The sequence below is a fragment of the Dasypus novemcinctus genome, chromosome 21, assembly GCF_030445035.2.
Source record: "Dasypus novemcinctus isolate mDasNov1 chromosome 21, mDasNov1.1.hap2, whole genome shotgun sequence".
NCBI lineage: Eukaryota > Metazoa > Chordata > Mammalia > Cingulata > Dasypodidae > Dasypus > Dasypus novemcinctus.
Genome location: NC_080693.1, coordinates 55,249,758 through 55,269,901, shown reverse-complemented (window position 1 = coordinate 55,269,901; position 20,144 = coordinate 55,249,758). Strand labels below are relative to the sequence as shown.

At 57.6% G+C, this 20,144-nt stretch overlaps 1 protein-coding gene and 1 long non-coding RNA gene across 3 annotated transcripts; both read right to left on the bottom strand.

The window, feature by feature from the left end:
- Window positions 1–194: 194 nt before the first annotated feature.
- Window positions 195–16,867, bottom strand: SAMD14 (sterile alpha motif domain containing 14). Of its 2 annotated transcripts, XM_071210606.1 has the most exons (10): window positions 16,546–16,867; window positions 13,085–13,138; window positions 6,204–6,370; window positions 5,466–5,754; window positions 4,567–4,654; window positions 4,385–4,459; window positions 4,137–4,296; window positions 2,809–2,928; window positions 2,541–2,696; window positions 195–1,804 (listed from the first exon to the last, which is right to left on the bottom strand). In XM_071210606.1, the coding sequence occupies exons 2-10, from the start codon at window positions 13,125–13,127 to the stop codon at window positions 1,649–1,651; spliced, it is 1,254 nt and encodes a 417-aa protein (XP_071066707.1). In that variant the 5' UTR covers window positions 13,128–13,138; window positions 16,546–16,867; the 3' UTR covers window positions 195–1,648. The 2 variants fall into 2 exon arrangements, with proteins under 2 accessions (XP_071066707.1, XP_071066708.1); XM_071210607.1 differs by lacking the exon at window positions 13,085–13,138 and having other exon boundaries at window positions 1,528–1,804; window positions 16,546–16,647.
- A 1,102-nt stretch (window positions 16,868–17,969) lies between these two features.
- Window positions 17,970–20,072, bottom strand: LOC139437157 (uncharacterized). Its single transcript, XR_011646858.1, has 2 exons — window positions 19,936–20,072; window positions 17,970–18,189 (listed from the first exon to the last, which is right to left on the bottom strand). It is a non-coding gene; the product is annotated as an uncharacterized lncRNA (long non-coding RNA).
- Window positions 20,073–20,144: the final 72 nt, after the last annotated feature.

Genomic DNA, 20,144 nt, shown 5'->3' with positions numbered 1-20,144 from the left:
GCGGGGCGGGGCCCACACTGGCGCCCCCTGTGACTGGCATATGATGCTGGACGTGCACTGGGGCATCCAGCCCAGCTCAGGACACGACCCTGTGTGCGTCACGAGTGAAACGGCCAAAGCTGTCCCTTCAGGACACCCGCAGCCCAGCGCCCTGTGGCCCAGCCACCCCCCAGCCAGGCAGACAGAAAGGTCACTGGCACGTCGTATGCGTTTATTGAAATAAATTGAGAACCGTCTCCCCCTTCACATGCAGGTGGGCACCCACTCTAGCTCCTGGCAGCTTCCAGGACACAGGTACCTCCCAACTCCCAACCTCCCCCTGGCCCCTGCAGCAGGCCTGGAGGGTGCCCTTGTCTCCATGTCTGTTTCCCTCCGAAGCCCCTTCCCCAGCGCAGATGGCCAAGAGGGGGGACAGGGCCGAGTCGCAGGAACAGGGTCCTGGGGTGGGGAGGGAGGCAGGAGCCACGGCGAGTGGCTGAGCAGGGAGGGGCTCCCTCGGGCACACACCCCAGGAACGAGGGAGTCAGCATGCACCAGTTTTGTCAGCCCCTCCAGACAGCTGGGAGATGGTAGAGGGGGCTTCCAGCTGGGCCCCTGGCCCCACCAGAACGCTCCCTCCCTGGACATGTCCTAACAAAGAAACGTGCCCGGGCTGCTGTGGGAGACTGGACAGAGCCGCCGCTCCACCCCTACCCGGGCCGGCCCCACCTCTCTTTGGCCCAGCGAGCCAGAGCCTGTCCTGTCTGCCAGTTCTGGAGCCCACTGAGGCCCGGGCAGGACCTCTGGTTAGGGAAGGGCTGGTTGCCCCCCTTCCGGTCCAGCCACTGTCGGGGGACTTGGCCTCCCAGACTTTGCCCCCTGCCTGCTTGGGGTGAGGGTTCACCAGCTCGGTCTCAACTGGACATTGGGGGTGGGGGTAGGGGTGACATCCTCTGTCCCCCCCAGCTCCCAAGTTGGTGCTGCCCCCAAACAGGGCTCAGGCACCCTCTGAGGGAGCAGCAGGAGAAGTGGGCCTGGCTTGGGGAGGAGGCCAACGCCCGGGCCGCGGACGGGCCCAGGAGGGCAGGCCTGTGTGGAGGTCCTCTCACCCGTGGGACCCACAGGGCAGGGCCGGCTGAAGGGGAAGGGTTTCCAGGGTCCTTCCTTCTGAAGGCTTTACAGAGATCACACTTGCCCCCATGCCGCGCGCTCTGCTTTCCTGCTGAGGAGTTTGGGGGTCTACCCTGAGTGTGACTGGCTGCAGTGTCCCCGGCCCCCCTGGGGAGCAGAACAGAGCTCTGCACACACAGCCCCTGGAGAGCTGGGGAGGTGCGCCTCCCATGCTCCCCCCACACTGGCGCTCAGCCCTGCCTCGGAGCCTGCAGCGTCACCCTCTCGGGCTCCTGAAAGGAAGGTTGGGGCTCCCCTTCTCACTTCCGGCCAGAGCACCACCCTGGCTTGGGCTCAGAAGGGCAGGCTCCGGCCCTGGCCTCCGCCCTCTCCTCCACCTGCCATCTTCCCCGGGAGCGCAGGGCCAAGCAAGCCCTGGAGGCAGGGTCTCTCCCTTTCTGGGGGCTCCAGGTCCAGACAGCGTCAGGGTGAGCGAGGGTGAGCGCCCTGAGAGCTGGGGCCAGCCTCCCCGTGCCTGGGTGCCGAGGCCTGCCCTCCCCTAACTCTTCTTGGCCTCCTGCTCCCGGCGCCGGAGCTTCTCTCGCTGTCGCGCAGCCTTCTCCTGAGCCTTGCGCTCCTTCTCGGCAGCGGCCGCCAGCTCCTTCAGCTTCCGCTTCACTAGCGCCCGGTCATGGGAGTTGCCAAGCCCCAGGCTCTGGGGAGGAATCCAAGGGTGAGGAAAAGGTCTAGAACCATCCTTCGTCTTGGCCAGCCCAAGCCCCAGCTCTCCTCTCTTCAGAGTTCTGTCAGTTCTCCCTGAGTGTAGCCTCCATCTCCCAAACCGCGACCTGCGGGTGGTCAGAGCCCTTGGCTCAGGCACTCGGAATAGAGTGGTGGGGAGGTGAGGGGTGAGGGTGCCAGGCCCTGTGGCCAGCAGGCCTTGGCCGTCATCCCTCCACTCGGGATTGTAGCCTTGGGATGACACTGCCCCAACCTCCTGAGGCCCAGAAATGGGAGGTAACTTGCCCAAGGTCACATAGCGAGTTGGTGACTGAGGCCGCTCCCCACTTTCCAGGGATTTCCCCACTACCCCTTCCCCAAGCAATTTAGCAGACAGCAAGTCCCACCACCACCACCGCTGCTGCCACCAGCCCCCAAGACTGATCATCAGACAGACATGAACTCAGGAAATGCCTGGTTTCCCTTGACACCAGGGGGCTTATCTAGGGTCAAGCGTCATCAGATAAGAGTCCTAGAGACAGGTCAGATAGAGAATTGGGTTTGAGTTTCAGGTCAGATTGGGGACACAGGCTGGAGTGCCAAGATTAGGTCAAGGACCTTGCCTAGAGGCCAGGGCGGTAGCTTTAGGGGGGTGGAAAGGTCAGCCCAGGGTCGGAGGTCAGGATGAAGGCTGCATCTGCTGGCCTCCTGGCCCTTCCCCTCGGCCCTACCTTCAGTTTGCTTCCGTCCAGCTGCAGCAGCTGCGGCCCATCCACCTGCCGGGCGGCAAACTCGGCGGCATACTGCTCCAGGTTGAGGCTGTGCAGCCACTGGCCCACCTGCTGGCTGGTCCAGTGGTGGACGGAGGGAAGGGGTTCATCCAGGAACTGGGGCGGAGACCACGGAGAGTGAGGGGTGAAGGCCTGGCCGGTGGCCTGCACGTCTGACAGAGCCAGAGGCCAGGGGCTCAGCTGGCACCGTGGGCCAGGCCCTGCTCACCTCATCTGAAGACTGGGACAGCGTGTGGTAGGGGTAGGAGCACTTGGCCTCCTGCCGGGGACCACCGGGGATCTTGGGGCTGCTGCTGGGGGGCGTGGAGTCATCACTCAGCGTGGATTCCTAGACAGGAGGGGATGTGGTTGGCTGAGGAGAGGTCACCCCAAGCCCAAGGGAGACCCCCAGCCCACCACTAATCCCGTCCAGGTGGAGGTGAAGTCCTGGACTGGACTCCAGGCGGTGCCCAGCTCGCCCTGTGTGTGGGCCAGATGCTGGGCAGGCACACAAGACCCGGTGGCTCATGTGAGGTGTCAGGACCTGGGGCCTCTAGTTGGGCAGACGGCCATCTGGAGAAGGTGGGACTAGAACCGAGCCAGGCAGAATAGTTAGCAGAAATAGAAGCTAGGTGTTGCTTCCTACAGGCAGCCTACCGGGGTTCCCCCAGGCTCGGTCAGGTGCCTCTGCTATGTGGGCCACCCCCAGGGCCCTGGCACCCTGGATTGGAAATGCCTGGTTAGAAGCCTCTGTTCTCACTGGACTGTGAGCTCTCTGAGGGCCTAGGTGGTATCTTATTTGCCATGGTATCCCCAGGGCCCAACACAAGGGAGGGAAGAAAGGAAGGGATGGAGGGAGAATGTGCAGAGAGGGAGGAAAGAAGGAAGTCCCAAGTTAGAAGTGCTCTTTTTGAATTCCCAATTTTCTGGCCTCCTCTGCCCCAGCAGCACATAAGGAACAGAACCAGAGAACAGGGCTGGCCTGGGGTCATGTGGCCTCACAACTAAATTCATGAGTCCATGGACAAGTCCTTTCTCTCTGAGCCTTTATTTCCTCATCTGTACAATGGGCTGAGTGTACCTGCTCTGCCCTACTTCACTGAGCTGTTGTGCAAATAAAGCAAAAACATGCATTTCAGGCTTGGTAAAGTGTAAAGTACCGAGTGGGCATAAGCAGACACTCAGTGTTGCTTCTGTTACTTCATCTCACATCCCCCACAAGCTTCAGATCTTTTTGAGCTCTAGGATGGGGTCCCAGTCATCTCTGTACACCCCTAACCTTACCCCACAATACAGGTGGCCCAGCTCCAAAGGCCATCAGTGATGTGTATTGAATAGATGAAGCAATGCATGTGCCAACGAATGAACTACTCAGAATATGAATCGATGAACTAATGAACTCAGAGAATGGATGACTTAATGGATCACTGAGCGGCTCAAAGGAATAACAAATGGGCTCCAGGAACGCCTGAACCCCAGCCCGAGCCAGAGTGAAGTGTGCCCTCCCGTCACCTGAGTCTGGGGGCTAGTTTGGGGGTGAGAAAGCCATGGACTCACCTGAGAAACCGACTTCTTGGGGCTGAAGCCCTCGTGTTTGGGGGAGCAGGCGGGGGAGGTGGTGCTGCCAGAGGATGCCGAGCCTTTGCCACTGTCTGTGAACCAGGAGAAGGGCAGGAACGGGGAGCCCCCTGGCCTGCCAGACCCCTCCACGGACTCCCTGTGGAGAGAGCACCCAACATGGGTGTGGGCACGGGCAGGGCCAGGCCCACAGGGCACTACGGGCTGGCACGGTGGCTACCTCCTACCTGCTGCCCATGGACAGGCGGTTGCTGCCCTTCTCCTTCCGGCTCTTGCCTGTGGAAGCTCGGCGCAAGGTGACCCTGTGGGGAGGGAAGGGGGTGGCTGGGGTAGGGGGAGCCACTGGGCTACCCCTTATCCTCACAGTTCCCATCCCTGGCTTCTGGCCCCTCACCCCAGGTCCACTCACCCCAGGTCCAGGAACTTGCGTCGCGTCTTCTTATCCAGGCCAGTGGTGGGGCTGGCAGGCTCAGGTGGGCTGGCATCCCGGCTGTCATCTTTGGAAAGGTGGGGGTGGGGGGAGGGCCAGTGTGGCAGCTTGCCTGCCTCTGGCTGCACGGGTGGTGTGGCAGAAATTCTCTTAATTTAGAATCACACAGCCCGACTCTGGGGTCCTTTACTAGCTGTGCCACCTAGGACAAGTCGCTTTATCTTTCTGGGGTTCCTTATCACAAAAATGGGGACTACTGCCCTTTCCATGGAACCTAGTGGATTATGTTCCTGAAAGACTTTTACAACCAGTGAAACACTGTGAAAAGGAAAAGAGTACCACTATGTATTGTAATTTTATCCTGGCCAACTTTTTACCTCATGCATGCAAAGAAGGTGCTTAACCACCAGCTACACCCACTCCCCACTGGCCAGCTTCTAACAGTCTTACAATTTTGGCCCAAATATCACTTTCTAGAAGTCTTCCAGGATGTCCCAACTCGGTTGGCACTCTAAATGCACTCTCCCACCACCCTGCATTTTTCCCTCATTGCACTTAATATATTTTATAATTACACGTTTAAATTAGGGATTACTTGATCCCCAACCCACACCCACACCCGAATAACAAGCCCCGTGAGGTTAAGGACGACTTCTATTTGCTCACGTGTATCCCAGAGTCAATAGCAGTTGGCACATAGAAGGCGCTTGGTAAATTTAGTTGAATGAATGAACGATGTGGTGTTTGCTCCCCCGCGGGCCGGAAGCCACCCTGTGGGGGCCTGGGGCAGCTCTGCGCGGTGGTGCGATCCGCACCGGGAGGAGGCGCCGCAGCCCGGGTGCGCACCAGCAGGGGGCGCCGCGCCGCCCTCCACTCACCCTCGCTGTGCGGTTCCGCGCGCGGGTGGCGGCGCACGAAGCTGGGCGAGCTGTCCGAGGAGGGCGCGGAGCGCGGCGGCGAGCAGGAGGCGGCGGCCAGGCCCTCGTGCGAGGCGGTGTTGTGCAGGGGTCGGTAGCGCGTGAGCGGCGAGGGCGGTGGCTCGTCCTCGTCCACACTGCGCCGCAGTCCCGGAGGCTCCAGGCAGAAAGAACCCCCCGCCGGGGACCCAGGGCTAGAGTGCAAGGGTGAGCGCAGCCGGTGCAGGGGGCTCCCGCAGCCGTCGATCACCTGGGGAGGGAGCAGCCGCTCACGTGAACCCTCCTCCAGGGTTCCCCAAGGGGCTGGGAGCCGGTTTCACCCTGTGAACTGCACAGAATCCGCTAGGGCTGGGAGCCAGGATTCATGGGTCCCGCTAGAGTCTGTGGGGAGGGGTGGCTAGGGCAGTGAGGGGTGGGAATTGCGGCTTTTAAGTCACAGGGACTGAGATAGAATCTGACCTCCTCACTTACTGAGTGACTACTGAACGTCTCAGACCCTCAGTTTTCTCATCTGTAATATGGGACAGTAATACATCTTAAAAGGGTGAAATGAGCCAGAGGTGACCAGCAACTAAGATTTATTAGCATTATTACATTGGAAGTCTAGGGATGTGGTTTCCCCAAGGAGCCATTTAGAGGGCCTATCCAAGGGCAAGAAGGGTGGGTGGGTGCGTGGGTGTTTGGGTGCGTTGCCCCAACCTTGCCTCCGGGCCCATCGGAGCCTTCGCCATCCTCCGCTGAGCTGGCACTGTCTCGAAGCCTCGAGCGGGAGGGCCGGTGTCTGCGGCCCTTGGCCAGCAGTTGGGCCCGGGCCTTGTGTAAACTGCTGTCCAGTCTGACGGTCTCTGGCACGGCCAAGTCTAGGTCTGCGAACCCGGGAAGGGGAGGGGGCAGAAACCAGACCCATGAGAGGGCAGGCCCGCTCGGGTGGCCACCTGCACTCACGCCCCAACATTCCCCAAGAGCCTCCCGAAGGCTGGGCCGGGTGCTGGGCACTGGGAGAACCAGAATCCCAGGGGGCCAGGTACACCAGCACATGCACACAGCACAGGTCAGCACGGCAAGTCAGAGGTCCACAGGATGGCCTGTCTGGAGGGATCAGGGAGGAAACGCCAAAGCTGAGTGTTAAGGTCTGGGTGGGAGTTTACAAGAGCCCAAGAGCCGAGGCAGGCCGGTGGCGAGACTGGCGAACGCCATGCTGGGAAGCAGGGGAGCGAGCAGCGCCTCCCCCGGGGCCGTGGAGGGTGGGCCTGTGGAGGGAGGCTGGAGGGATCATGGCAATAATGGCTGCTGATTAAAAAGCACCTACTAGGCAAATGGTATGACCATTCCTCAGAAAGTTAAACATAGACCTACCATATGGCCCGGCAATCCTGCTTCTAAGTATATCCCCCAAAGAATTGAAAGCAGAAACTCAAACAGTTACCTAGGTTTTTGCACACCAATGTTCATAGCAGCATTAGGCACGAAAGCCAAAAGATGGAAGTAACCTAAGTATCCGTCAACAGACAGATGCATAAGCAGCACGTGGTGTACACATACAATGGAACACTATTCAGCCATGAAAAGAAATGAAGACATTATATTGAGTGAAATAAGACAGACACAGAAGGACAAATATTGTATGATTTATCTGATAAATTCTCAGAATAAGGAAATTCATCAAGAAAGAAGGCAGAACTGTGGTTACCAGTGGCTGGGATGGGGGGTGAGGGGTGAGGAATTATTGCTTGATGGGTATGAATTTCTGTTTGGGAAAGTGAAAATGTTCTCAGAATGGATAGTGGTGAAAGGTGTACAACACTGTCATTGTACTTAATGTCACAGAATTGTACATTTAGAAATGGCACAAATGACTTTTATGTATATTGTGCCACGATTAGTATTATTATATATTTTTAAGGAGGCACCAAGGATTGAACCCAGGACTTTGTATATGAGAAGAAGGCGCTCAACCACTGAGCTACATTCACTTCCTCCACAATTTTTTACAAGGGGGAAAAAGCACCTACAAGGTGCCAGGCAAGGTGTCAAGTGCTTTCCATGCATCACCTAGCCTACTCCTCCAAACAACCCATTGGGGTCTTTACGGCTATGATGCACATTTTATAACTGAGGAAACAGGCTCCTAGAGAGGTCAGGCCACTTGGCCAAAGCCACTAGCTAGCAATGGTCCAGGATCTGAGCCAGGCCCTGGCTCCAGAGACCAGCTCACACATCGCTCTGGACTGAGTTGCGGGTCCAGGTCCCCGCTACGAATGTGGCTTCCTAGGCCATGCTCAGGGTTGCTCTCAGAGGCAACACTGCTGAGCGCCAGAAGGTTCACAGCTGACTTGGAGCAGAGGAGTGGCTGGCGGAGCCCCCCAGTCCCCCCAGGTGGTGGGGTGGGAGGCCATGGAGGAAGGGTGGGCAGACCCCAGCAGACCATCCATAGAAACCACAATTGCGCATAGCTTCCTTTTCACTCCAGCGGGGCCGAAGCCCACACTCTGTAGCAGCCCTAAGCTTGGCATTGGGGTCTCCAGACAAAAACAGGTTCTCCCCACACCTCAGGATGGGCCAAGGTCTTCCTTCCCCACCCCACCCCGATGTCCTGGGACCCCCATCCTATCACTCATGCCCACCCTGCCTTCCTGCTCCTGTCTCTTGCCTTCAACCACCCTAAGCCACCGGGGTTGCTCTCCTGGCCTACATCTATTCCTAGCCCTGTCTCCTCCCCTGAATTCCAAGTCCAGGCACCCAGGAGGTGTGCCCCCATAGAAGGCCTCCGGGCACCTCCAACTCAGCCCGTCAAGATGAACCCATCGCCTTGCCTCAAACCCGCTTCTCCTCCCCTGCTGCCTGCCTCAATGACAGGCTCCCACGTCAGACAGCCCTGAGCTACCCTCTCCCTCAGCCCCAGACCTCCTTGGATGTCCAACAGGCATCTTACCTTACGTGCTCACACCGAGCTCCTGCCCCGCCCCCGGCTGCTGTGCCCAGCCTTCCCATCAGTGGGTGGCGGCCCCGTCCTGCCAGCTGCCCAGGCCAAGCCCCTGGAGCCGTCCTTGACAGCTCTTTCCCTCCCACCCTATAAACCGACCCATTCCTGTTACTCTACCTTTGAAATCTATCTAGCCATACTGAAATATTTATGAAGTGATATGATGTTTTGGATCCGCTTCAAAATAACCCAGGGGCACGAGGGTGGGGAGTGGGAGGGGGTCGGGATGAAACAAGACCGCCCGCGGGTCCCAACAGCAGAGGTTGGGCCATGAGTACACGGGGCCGCTGGGCTGTTCTCCTTGCTTTTGTGTATGTTTGGGATTTTCCATAATGAAGTGTTGTCTATGGTGTATGCACACACTCCACATGCACACGGAGAAAGGAGAGGAGATGAAAGAGTTGGGGAGCAGAGGGGAGCTCCTTCTTGCAGCCTCCCTGACCTAGGTCACCGTCATCTCTTGCCTGCATTACTCCAAAGGCCTCGGTAGCTGGGTTTCCCTCCTCCTCCCTTTCCCATTTACAGTCTATTTTCAACACGGCAGCTGGAGTGATCCTGATAAAACATGCCAGGTCGTGTCACTCCTCTGCTCAGAACCCTCTGGTGACTTCCTTCCAGACTCACTCAGCCAGCACACCTTGTACCAATCTGAGCTTCTGTTCTCCCCTTCTCGCTCCCTCCGTTGCAGCCACCCCTGCCTTCTGGCTCTTCCTCATACATGCCAGGCCCGCTCCTACCCCAGGGCCTTTGCACTTCCTTTCCCCGCTTCCTGCAAAGCTCTTGCCGTGGATTTCTGCATGGCTCTCTTCCTTTAGGTCTTGGCTGAAATGCACCCTCTCACTGAGACCTTCCCTGACCACCCCTATTTAAAATCACCATAATCCACAACCTTTTTTTTTTCCTATTGCGTTTATCACCTTCTGGCCTGCTAAATATTTCACTATTTTAGTTTCTTGTTGCTCTCCACCCATTAGAATGTCAGCTCCATGTAAGCTCCAGATTTTTCTCTCTTGCTCACTGCTCTGACACATGAAGGCATAGATCAGGCCTGGCACCTTGCAGATGCTTAACAAATATTATTTTAATGACAGAACAAAGGTGTGTTGGCGCACCGTCCCTACTCCTCTGGCACCTGGCCGCTCCACTACCCTCCCCCGCTGGACGGCCTGAGCTCAGGCCTGCCTCAGCTGCCTGCGTGCACCTACGCTCCCACCCTCCACCTGCCGCCCAGAACAGGGCCGCAGCCGCCACGCTGTGCTCTCTGCTTCCAGTCTGGCCCCCTCCCACACCCTCCTCAAGGCTACAGGAAACTCTCCAAGGCACATTTCTGGCCATGTCACTTACTCTTCTGCCTTTGAAACCCTCTGGGGTCCCCCAAAGCCCACAATATAAAATCTGAGCTGCTCAGGCTGCCATTTAAGGCCTGAAGGGGCCTCTTAGGTGTTTCCCATAGACCCCTCCTCCGCGCGCCCCTCTCTTACCGAGCACAGGACCCTGGAGCCAGACTGCCCGGCCGAATCCCCTGCGGCCACTTGCTGGCCGTGTGCTCCTGGGCAAGCGACTTAACGTTTAGGGATCAGCTTCCTCATCTATAAAATGGGGGTCTGAATAACGGTATCCTCCTTATAGGGTTGTAGTGAGCACTGAGCAAGATAACCCACGTCAAGTGCTCGGCCATCCTGCCTGCACCTTAGCAAGCGCTCAGCAAGCACTAGCTATCACTGGTGCTGGTGGGAGCAGGACGGAATCGCTCCCACATCTACCCCATGTACCCGCCTCCATGCCGCCACCTCGGGTCCCACCTTCAGGCCTTCACCCAGGCTGCTCTTTCCACTCCATCACACTCCACCCCTTCTTTGACTGGCTGATTGGCTTCATCACCGCCTCCTCCCCCTCTGGAGTGCCACGCCTCCTCGGGCCTTGGCACCGTGCCAGCCTGCATGCAGCAGAGGGCAAAGCCCTTCCCCGTCCACTGGCCACTGTGAGAGCCAGGTGAGAGCCTGGTACAGTGCCTGGTGGAGAGGAGGAGCTGAGGCCATTGGTGTTGGATGAATTGAACCCAAGTCACAATTCCACGGACCACTGCACACTTAGGCAGGGATGCACTCAGAATACATGCAGGTGGGAGCGGATGTGGCTCAGGCTGTTGAGAGCCTGCCTCCCACATGGGAGGTCCCAGGTTTCATTCCCGGTGCCTCCCAAAGAAAAAAATGAAACAGACAATGAGCACAAACAAGCAAACAGATGAGGAAGCCATGGCAGAGGGGGCGGGGGTGGGAAATACACACAGGTGCTGATGAGATGTCATTTACACACACATGCCCACGTGCTGTCACTCCAGCATTTTAATCCTCTGGATAGCACTCCTCACCCTCTAATGGTTGCCTTGTTTCTGTATTTGTTCTACTATTATCTGTCCCCCTGCTTGCCCTTGCACTAGAATTCAAGCTCCATGAGGACAGTGGCTTTGTCTAGCTTGTTCATTGCTCTCTCCTAAAGGCCAAGAACAGAGCCTGGCACATATTAGGAACTCAATAAATATTTGTCAAATGGATGAAAGAGACAGGGAGCCACTGTGGGCCAGTTACATTAGATTAAGTAGCCAGGCTGAGATCTGGCCAGCAAGAAAGAGCTGAGGTTGTACAAAGAACAAGGAAGCGCTTTTCAGCAAGGCAGGCTGGAGCGTGGAGTGTCTGTGCCAGGTGAGGTTCTGAGTGCTTTACAATTATTAGCTCATTTAAATGCCGCCCAACACTAAGAGGAAGGTCCTCCAGGTCTCCCCAGGGCTCAGGAGCACATGGCTGATGGGGGGCAGGGCCGGGGTTAAGGGCAGGCAGTTGGTCCGGAGGCTCGGTTTGGAACCACCACACAGCACGTTAGCTACACTGTCTTTCAGGTGGAGATGGGAGTGACTTTCAAGATGGAGTCCAAGCCCCTTATTTTACATGTGGTGAAACTGAGGCTCACAGGGGTTTGGCCAAAGGTGCAGAGGGATTCCGAAGGGCGGCCAGTTCTCCTGGCTCCCAAGGCAGGAGTCCCCTTGCTGGTCCCGGGGCCTGGCGAGCATCCCCACTGGCACTCAGCTGGGGCCTAGCCAGCCCGGGGCCAGGAAGGATGGCCCTTTGCGGGACCGCTGTGGACTCTGGCCACATGAGGACCGTGGTCATCTGTGTGAGTGTCTGGGGAGCAAGTGGACTCCTAAGGGGCTTGGGGGCTTTGAGGCAAGGTGGGACCAGCCTCTCCTCTGGGCCCTTGACCCATCAGGACCTCTGGCCCTGCTTCTCCCATCTCTTCCGGCTCTCTCTTCTCCCGGGGAGATGGCTGGCCCTGGGCAGTGGGAGGCCAGGTCATGAATATTTAATTTTGCATCTGGAAGCTGGCAAGGCCAGGCCCGCTACCTCAGCTGGTCTGGGGAGTGGGGGCTGGGGATGGGGAAGAAGATGAGTCAAGGCAGGGGTGAAGAGGGACACTGTGGGGGGGGGGTGTGGATAGAAAACCCTGGGGATGGGGAGCTCACTGCTGTCAGGCCAGGGAGTTGGCTGGGCCTAGGTGGAGGCATATAGACTCAAACTCTGAGGCCCAGAGGCAGTTACAGCCTGGAGGAGTCCCAGAGGCAAATCCTGACTCCAGAGGCCTCCTGAGGCCTGGCCGGGAAGTCGTCCCAGGAGCCAGGTGGAGCAGCACCTGGCATTGCCAGGGTGTGGCAGGGGAGGAGGGGAGGGGGAGGAAGGTGGAGAGGGGACAAGGCCAGGTACTCCCTGTGGCATTCCACGCAATACAGGCCCTGGGGAGGCTCACATACAAGTGTGCGCTGAGAACGGCGCACTCGCTTACAGACTTCGGGCTGCTTCTCTGTCCTTGTCTCCACCTCCCCACGTTCCTCCATGCTCCTCTCCTCACTGAGGCCACCACCCGTATCCCGCTCCCCAGGGCCTGCTGGGAACTCTTCCTTGGGTGTAGTCTCTCTCTCTCCGGTCCACATGTGGGATACAATGGTATAGGCAGGTGTGCACAGGCACCCTGGCGTGTACCAAGGAGGGTGAGGGCCTGGAAGTTTGAGGCTGTGTGCTGCTCTGGCTGTGCGTCCATGCAGGGAGGTGTCCCAGGTCCTTATGCGACTCAGAGGTAACATGTGTCATCTGTGCTGGGCTATACTGGTACACAGCACAACCATTAAGAGCAAGGAGTCAGGCAGACCCACATGCCAGGCCTGGCTCTGTCACTAACTTGCCATGTGACCTTTGGAGCAAGCCACTGCAGCACTCTGCACCCTCAGTTCCTCATCTGTGGAAGGGGCACACTTCTTAGTGTTATTGTGAGGACTAAATGATCCAGTGCATATGAGAGGTGGGCGCTCAGCCTTGTGCCTGGTGTGAGACAGGCACTGAATCAATGAGGACCCTAATTATTATTGTTATTGTTGTTATAATTGGCAATTATAAAGAAGACAGTGGTGAGAGAGAGGTTGTAAGGCCACAACATATACACACACATTCAAGCCCCCAGGAACACTTTCCCCAACGATGAGTGGCCTTGGAAGGAATAGCTGTATATATCTTGTATCTCTTGGCTAGAGTCAAAGCTATATGGGACTTACCAAAAACCTCATCTGCGGGTTCTCGTAGCTTTGAAGAAGCCATGGCTCAGAGAGCTGGAGAGGACACAGGGACAGAGAGAAAGAGAAAAGAGAGATTTTGGATAAGAGGTTTGTTTGGTCTGGTCGAGGGAGTTGGGGTTGCCAGTGGCCTGCCCTTGGCCTGCTGGCCCCTCACCTTCCTTTAGAACTCTTCCTCTAACCCCTGGAAGAGACGTCACCTGTGTCATATTGGGACAGGAGGCAGAAGGGTGGGGCAGAAGCAACTCCAGCGAATCAACCCAGGCCGAGTCCTGCAGTATTGGCTGAAGCTGATTTTCTGTGTGCCGTCATATGGGTCATTGAAAGTCTCCCCTTCACCACCTTGAGCCTTTCCATCATTAGCATCCCCTAAGAGCTGTTCATCCTCATAAAGCGTACATCATCAAATCTGGGAGAGATCATGGGGATTATTAAATCCAGTTCTCTCATTTCACAAATGAAGAAACAGACGCAGAGAAAAGAGTGATTGACTCAAGACCAAGACCACGTTACCAGTTGATGACAAAATCAGGACCAGAATCCTGAATCTTCCAACCATCTACCTGCTTATCTATCTTTCAACTTGCCTACTCATCCATCCATCCATTCATCCATCCAGTCACCCACCCACTCATCCATCCATCCATCCACCTCCCTACCCATCCATCCAACCATCCATCCACTAAACATATGCCCCCATCAATCCATCTACCCATCTTTGCATCCATCAGTTCATACCATCCACCCATCCATCTTCTGTCCATCATCCAATCCTGCCCATCCCCTTCATCACTGGTGCTCTCACCACCTGTCTCTCAGAACATGAGCTGTTTGGGAAGCTGGAACTATCAGCAGGGTAGCCGTTCTAGACAAACTCACAGTTCTTGCAGTTCTTGACAGACTCACAGGTGCAGAAAGGGTTTGAGGAGTGCTCACAGCAGAACAGTGGACAGCCAAATCACTATGATGCATCAAGGATATTAAGTATGTTCTGGAAGAAGTGTGGATGGGTAGGTGGGGTTTTTGTTTTGTTTTTAGTGATAAGCCAGAAAGGAAAGCAGGCAGCAAAGTAGGATATACGCAGCTGAACAATCTGGACAGGCTTCCTAGCAGATAAAGAATCCCAGCAGCCCTGAACCTTGATTCAGAGGGACAGGGAAAGGCTGGATGAGGGAAGAATTAGAAAGCTCAGGGTCCACTGGTGGTTTAGGGCAAGAGCACAACTGCAAGGCTGAGACATGATCTCTACTTATTTCTAACACTCAGGTCCCCAAGGGAAGGCCAGGCTGCTGGGCTAGACTGAACATTTGACATATGTAAGAAAGCTGGACCACATGCCTGCTGGGGTCTTTTCCAACTCTGCTCTTGGATTATTACATAAACATTGTCTCACAGTGAGCTGGCCAGGCTTGTGATTCTTAGTAACTCCACCTTACAGATGGGGAGATTGAGATGGAGGAGACAAAAGGAAGAACTCAGCCTTGACCCTGGACTTCTGTCCCTTGACCTTATCCTGGATGGTGGTCTGCAGTTTGGGGAGGGGGTTCTCTTTGAGAAAGGGACACTGCTGGGAGAAACGTATTAAAAGAGGGGGAGGGGAGCTGGTCCACACTGGGTAGGATGAGGAGAAGCCTGTCAACAGGATGCCTGGGGCTGAAAGTAGGAAAGAAAGTGTGGGAAGGGACCAGGATCAGGGGGCCTGAGCTGAACACCTCCAAGGACCCTCCTGAACCCTAGGAAGGCAGCGGTAGTACCCAAGAGTTCCAGAACCTCTCTCTGTCCTGAGGGGCCAGGTGGGAAGGGAAGGGAGGGCGCTCCTAAGAATGAGCTAAATTCCTTCATTCAATCACCAAGCCTCATCTGACTAGGACCCAGATGCTATCTCCTTCAGAAAGCTGTCCTAGATGTCCTCCCTCTGTCCATTTGTCTACCTCATTCTAAATCCACCCTTCCCAACCCCTGACAACTGGGGGATTTTTTATATTTCACTGAGTCCCTAAATGGGTCGTACCCCCACATTGGAGGGGAGTTCCCTGAGGAGAAGGGCCCTCAGTCTGGGGACTCTGAAGAGAGGTTCCGTTGGAATGGAGGCTCCCTGAGGGCAGGGGCCCTGCCTCCTCTCTTAGACTACCTGAGAATGGAGATCCCATGTGCCCTTTACGTAAGGCCCCAGGCCAGGGTTGAGAGCCTCTTTCAGGCACCCTCTGTGGTGGGCTGAGGCTTGCTCACACCCCCTTCCAATCCATCCTGACTCAGTACAAACTGTGTTGTTTCCTTCCCTCAGCAACTAACTTCCTGGAGTGTGTGTACGGGGGTGGGAGCTTCCTCCACGGTCTAATGGGGATCTTTGGAGAAGTAGGATATCTAGGTGGTCACCAACACTCTCCCACTCAAACCCCCTCTTCCAAAACTGAGCCCTGGAAAGTTAGACACCATCCGTTCCCCACCGCCACACCCCACCACACACACACACAACCAGCTAACAGCCAGGAGGATGGAAAGGGACCTGTCCCCTCTGGACCCACTGGGCTCTGGTGCCACCAGGCCTCTCCCTCCTACAAAGCTCAGTGACCAATGACCATTCTTGGGAGAAAGGGAGGCAGGTGCGCTCAAAGCTCAAAGCTCCCTGGGTCCCAGGGGAAGGAGAACTAGAGAGAGAGCCTGCACAAGCCCTGGGGAGGGAGCTGAAGAGGAAGAGGGGAGGAGGACCTGGGAGGAGGAGAACACGGGGAAGCCCATAGGGCTGCCGAAAGACCCAAGACGGAACTAGGAAGAGAGGACGCGGAGCTGGCCAGAGAAAGCCGTAGTGGGAACAGGGGGCTCCAGCAGGCCTGAGAGGCCCGAGGGTGGGAGAACCCACTGTGGGAGAGGCAGGCAGAGAAGAGGGGCCCTGGACCCGGAGAAAGTGAGGAGAGAGAAGTGCAACTGGGAAAGGCCTGGAAGGTGGACAGGGAGAGGAAACTTAGGGTAGGGGGAGGCCAGTTGAAGAGCAGAGAAGGCAGTGCCCCCCTCCAGGGGGGCAGCTCGAGATGGGGTGGGAGTGGGGGACAGGGCAACTGCTCCCCTTCCATGCTCTCTACCCCCAAACCAGAGCCTGGCGGCTGGTTCCTCTCCAGTCCATCAGTCCAACTCCGTGCCGGGCAAGAAGGAGTTAAGCCCTTCCCCCTCCCCCCACGCCAGTTCGCCAGTTTTTTTGTGTTTTTGTTTTTTTAATTTCTCCCGGCGGCGGGCTGGAGGGAGGGGATTAGCGACACAAATCCTATCTCCGCCCCCTCCCCTGACAGCCCAGCACCCCCGTCCCGTGGGTTCCCCTCGGGATAAAGGAAGAAAGGCCCTTGTCGCTTCGCCCATCCAACCCCACTCGGAGTCTCACTTCGAGCCCAGCGACCCCCAGGCCGCGCTTCCCCGCCCACCCCGGGGTCCTCGGGGACCCGGCCCCTCACCTCCAGCCTCGGTCATCTTCAGCGGGCGGCGCCCCGGGAGCCCCTCAGGCCCATGGTGCTCGAGGCGGGGGCCCGGGCTGCAGAGGGGCGGGGACCGTCAGCCCGGCCGCGGGGGGCTCCGGGCCGGCTCGCTCCGCTCCATCCCGGGGGTGGGGGTGGGGGTGGGGGGACTGCGGGGAGGGTCCCGGAGCCGGAGGGAGAAGGCGGGGTGGGGGAGAGCAGAAGAGGAGAGGCTTGCGGTGAGCAGGCGGGGCTGGACCCGGAGACCTGACGGGAGATGCTCCGTGTGTGAGAGTGAGTGAGTGTGTGCGCGCGTGTGTGTGTGTGACAGCGAGCGAGCGAGCGGGAGCGCGCCACCCCTCCTCCCCTCCCCGCCCACCCGCCGGCCGCCGCGGGACGCGGGGGCCCCTGCCTGGCGGGCCGAGCCGCGCAGCGTCGCGTCTGCTGGGGTCCGGGGGGTCCCCGGGGAAGGGGTGATGCGGGGGGCGCGTGGCGGGGAGGCCCGGCGCCCTGGAGACAAAGAACGGGAGCGCGGGAGGGAGGCGGGGGCGGAGGCGGCGGGAGCACCGCGGGGAGGAGGCGGCCCCGCGCCCGGCCCGGCCAGGGGCTTCCGAGTTGCCGCTACTTCTCCGCCCGCGGGAGACGGCGCGAGGGGGCGGCGGCCCCGCCTTAGGACCCGTGGGGGCTTCCGCCTCCTCCTCCAGGTCTGCGAGGGCTGCGGATTCATTCATCCCCCGAACAGCCACTGAGCGTTCGTGTGCGCCGGGGCCTGAGGGGCCTCGGGTCAGAAGAACCCACCCGACCCAGGCCGTGGGCGCTGGTGAACTACCAGGGGGAGGGCCCCGTGAGCCCGTGGTGTGAGCCTTGGTTGGCAGAGGAAACTGCAGGGCCAGGGTGGGGATGGGGTGGTCAGGGAGGCTTCCTGGAGGAGGCGCAGGCCTGGGTAGGGTAGATAGTGCCAGTGTGGCTTGGAGGTGGGAGGGGAGGAGGGGAAGATGAGGCTGGGGAGGTTGGGGGCTGGGGAAAGGCTTGCATTTTATCCTAAGAAGAAATAAACATTAACAGAGGAGAGAAGGGCTGGGATTTGTGCTTTAATAAGGACCCCATGAATCGATGGATTGGAGAGGGCAGTCTGAAGGCAGGGAGCCCCCTCGTGGGGATGCTGAGGGGTGAGGGCAGCAGGCATTATGACTGAAGAACGAGTGGAGGCACTGTTCAGGGTGTAGAACTAAAGAAATTGACAGGACCCCGGGACTGCCTGGACCTGGGGGTTGAGAGAGGAAGAGGGGTCTGGGATGACTTCCCTCTTGGCTTGAACCAGGGAGGCCTGGCGTGGGTGATCGGACTTGGACATGGTGAGCTGGCCGTGGTGTCGGGCCAGGCAAGGGAGAGAATGGAATAACCAACAACTCGCTGCCACAAGGTGAGAGAGGCACCGTAGTAAGCCCTTTCCTTGGTTTCTTTAATGCCACTCACAATTAGTCCATGAGGTGGTGTGTTAGCCATACTTTAAGAAGAGGAAATAGAGACTCAGAAGAATGAAGTACTTGTTCAAAACCAAGTGATTGAGGGACTGGATGTGGCTCAAGCAGTTGAGTGCCTGCTTCTTACATGGGAGGTCCTGGGTTCGGTTCCCGGTGCCTCCTAAAAACAAACAAGCAAACAAAAGAAAAAGTTAAATCAGGAGAGCTGCTGTGGTTCAGTGGTTGAGCACCAGCTTCTCACATATAAGGTCCTGGGTTCAATCCCTGGCCCTGGCACCTCAAAACAAAACAAAACCAATCAAGTGGTGAATTTGGATAAGGGAGTTCCTGCAGCCCCAAGCCTCTGATGGGCATGTCGAGCAGGATGGCCTTGTGACTACAGGTGAGGACAGATAGAATTAAGTACACATTGAGGTCTAAGCATATCCAAGGAGATCCGTGGGAGTTTTGGGGTTTCTGGGTAACTTCAGAATCTGCTGGCAGCCATGGGGTGCTGAGATCTGGGGAGGAGGAGGTGTCTGTGGGTGACAGGGTAGGGTTATGTCTGGGGTCTTTAAAGAGTTAGCACAGTGTATGGAGACATGGTTTGCAGGCACCTGGTGAGATCTGGGGGTGGGCTGGGGTGGGGAAACTGATCCCCTATAGATCCCAAGAACTTGGGGAGATGGGGGGTATGCAAGGTCAGTGCTGGGCCGGGGTGGGAGAGTCTCTTCTAGGTCACAGGACCTGGGAGGAGCCCCTGATCTTAATGATGCCTAAACCCCTCCCCCACAGCAAGTGCTGGGGTTATGGCAAACCTGCTTGAGCGTCCAAGAACTAGGCAGGTGACAGGGCTGCACGGCCCACACAAGGCCGGCCACAGCCATTGATTGACACAGCACAGATGGGGGCAGGACTCCACCCCCCTACGCGCTTCACTCGTCAGACCAGCAGAGGCCCTCACCACGACCCCCATGTCTGCCTCCCCAGCCAGGAAGGTCCAGCAAGTTCATGTCTTGAACTTCCTGACTAGGTTTCCTGAGCAGGGCAATCCCTCTTTTTTTTTTTTTTGCCTCGGGAGGACCCAGGGTTCAGTGAGCTCTAATTCTGGAGCCATGGCCTGTGACCTTGTGGCTTGGTGGTCTCTGATCAGCATTCCCAAGGCTCCAAAGATGATCCAAGTGGAGAAGAGGCTTGGAGAGGCAAGGTCACTATCCCCAGGGTTCTGGGCCGGCCTCAGGTGGGGGAAAGGACTGTCATGAGAAATAGACCGAGGCTTTTTCAGTAAAGGCCACAGGAAGCCAGAATTTGGCTTGAGATGAACAAGATCTGTGTAACAGCCATCCCCAAGGGAGCGGCTGCCTCTGGAGGCAGTGAACTGTCACTGTCCGCTTATCTTCGATGTTGTCCGGGAGGCATCAAGATGACCTTTAAAGGCTCTGATGTCCCTCATGGCAAAAGGAGGGGAAGGCAAGGATCCCCCTGGGCCCGGCCACTCCACACCACGTGCACAGGCGCTTCAGTTCTCCCAGGCACACGCACCCGCACACAGGCCAGAGGCTGGTGCAGGAGCCGCCCACCCCGCTCCCCACCCGCTCACTTCTCTCTGGGACTTCACCAAAGCCTCTCCCAGGAATCCTGGCAGCTGCACTCCAGGCCCATTAGCTTTAGAGCCAGTGAGTCAGCAACCAGAGCTGCTGGCACAGAGCAGGGGGCTAGGGGAGTCACAGGCTCGCAGGTCCACCCCCACAAGGGCACTCTCAAAGGATCCTCTCTAGGACCCTGGGGACAGGACCGCCCCCGCCAGCCTGCACCCCCAGGAAACCTTTGCTCCTTCAGGTACTCCATGCAGAATAGCTCCTAAGAATAAAGGCTGGGAATCCCCATTAATCTTGACGGCTTTTCAGGGGACTTGGGGTTCACCTACCATATCTAAGGCATCCTCTAAATTCGTCCAGAGGCCTTGAAAAACTGGAATGCGATGGGCTGAGGGAATTCTAGAAACCTCAGCCCTGCCTAGGAGCGCAGGATGAAGAGCCTGGGCACTGAAGGGGATGACCGAGTGAGCATGCTGGAACCCCGGGCAGGGAACTCGGTAAGGATCCACAGGGTCGGAGGCAGCCCGGGTGGGCGGGG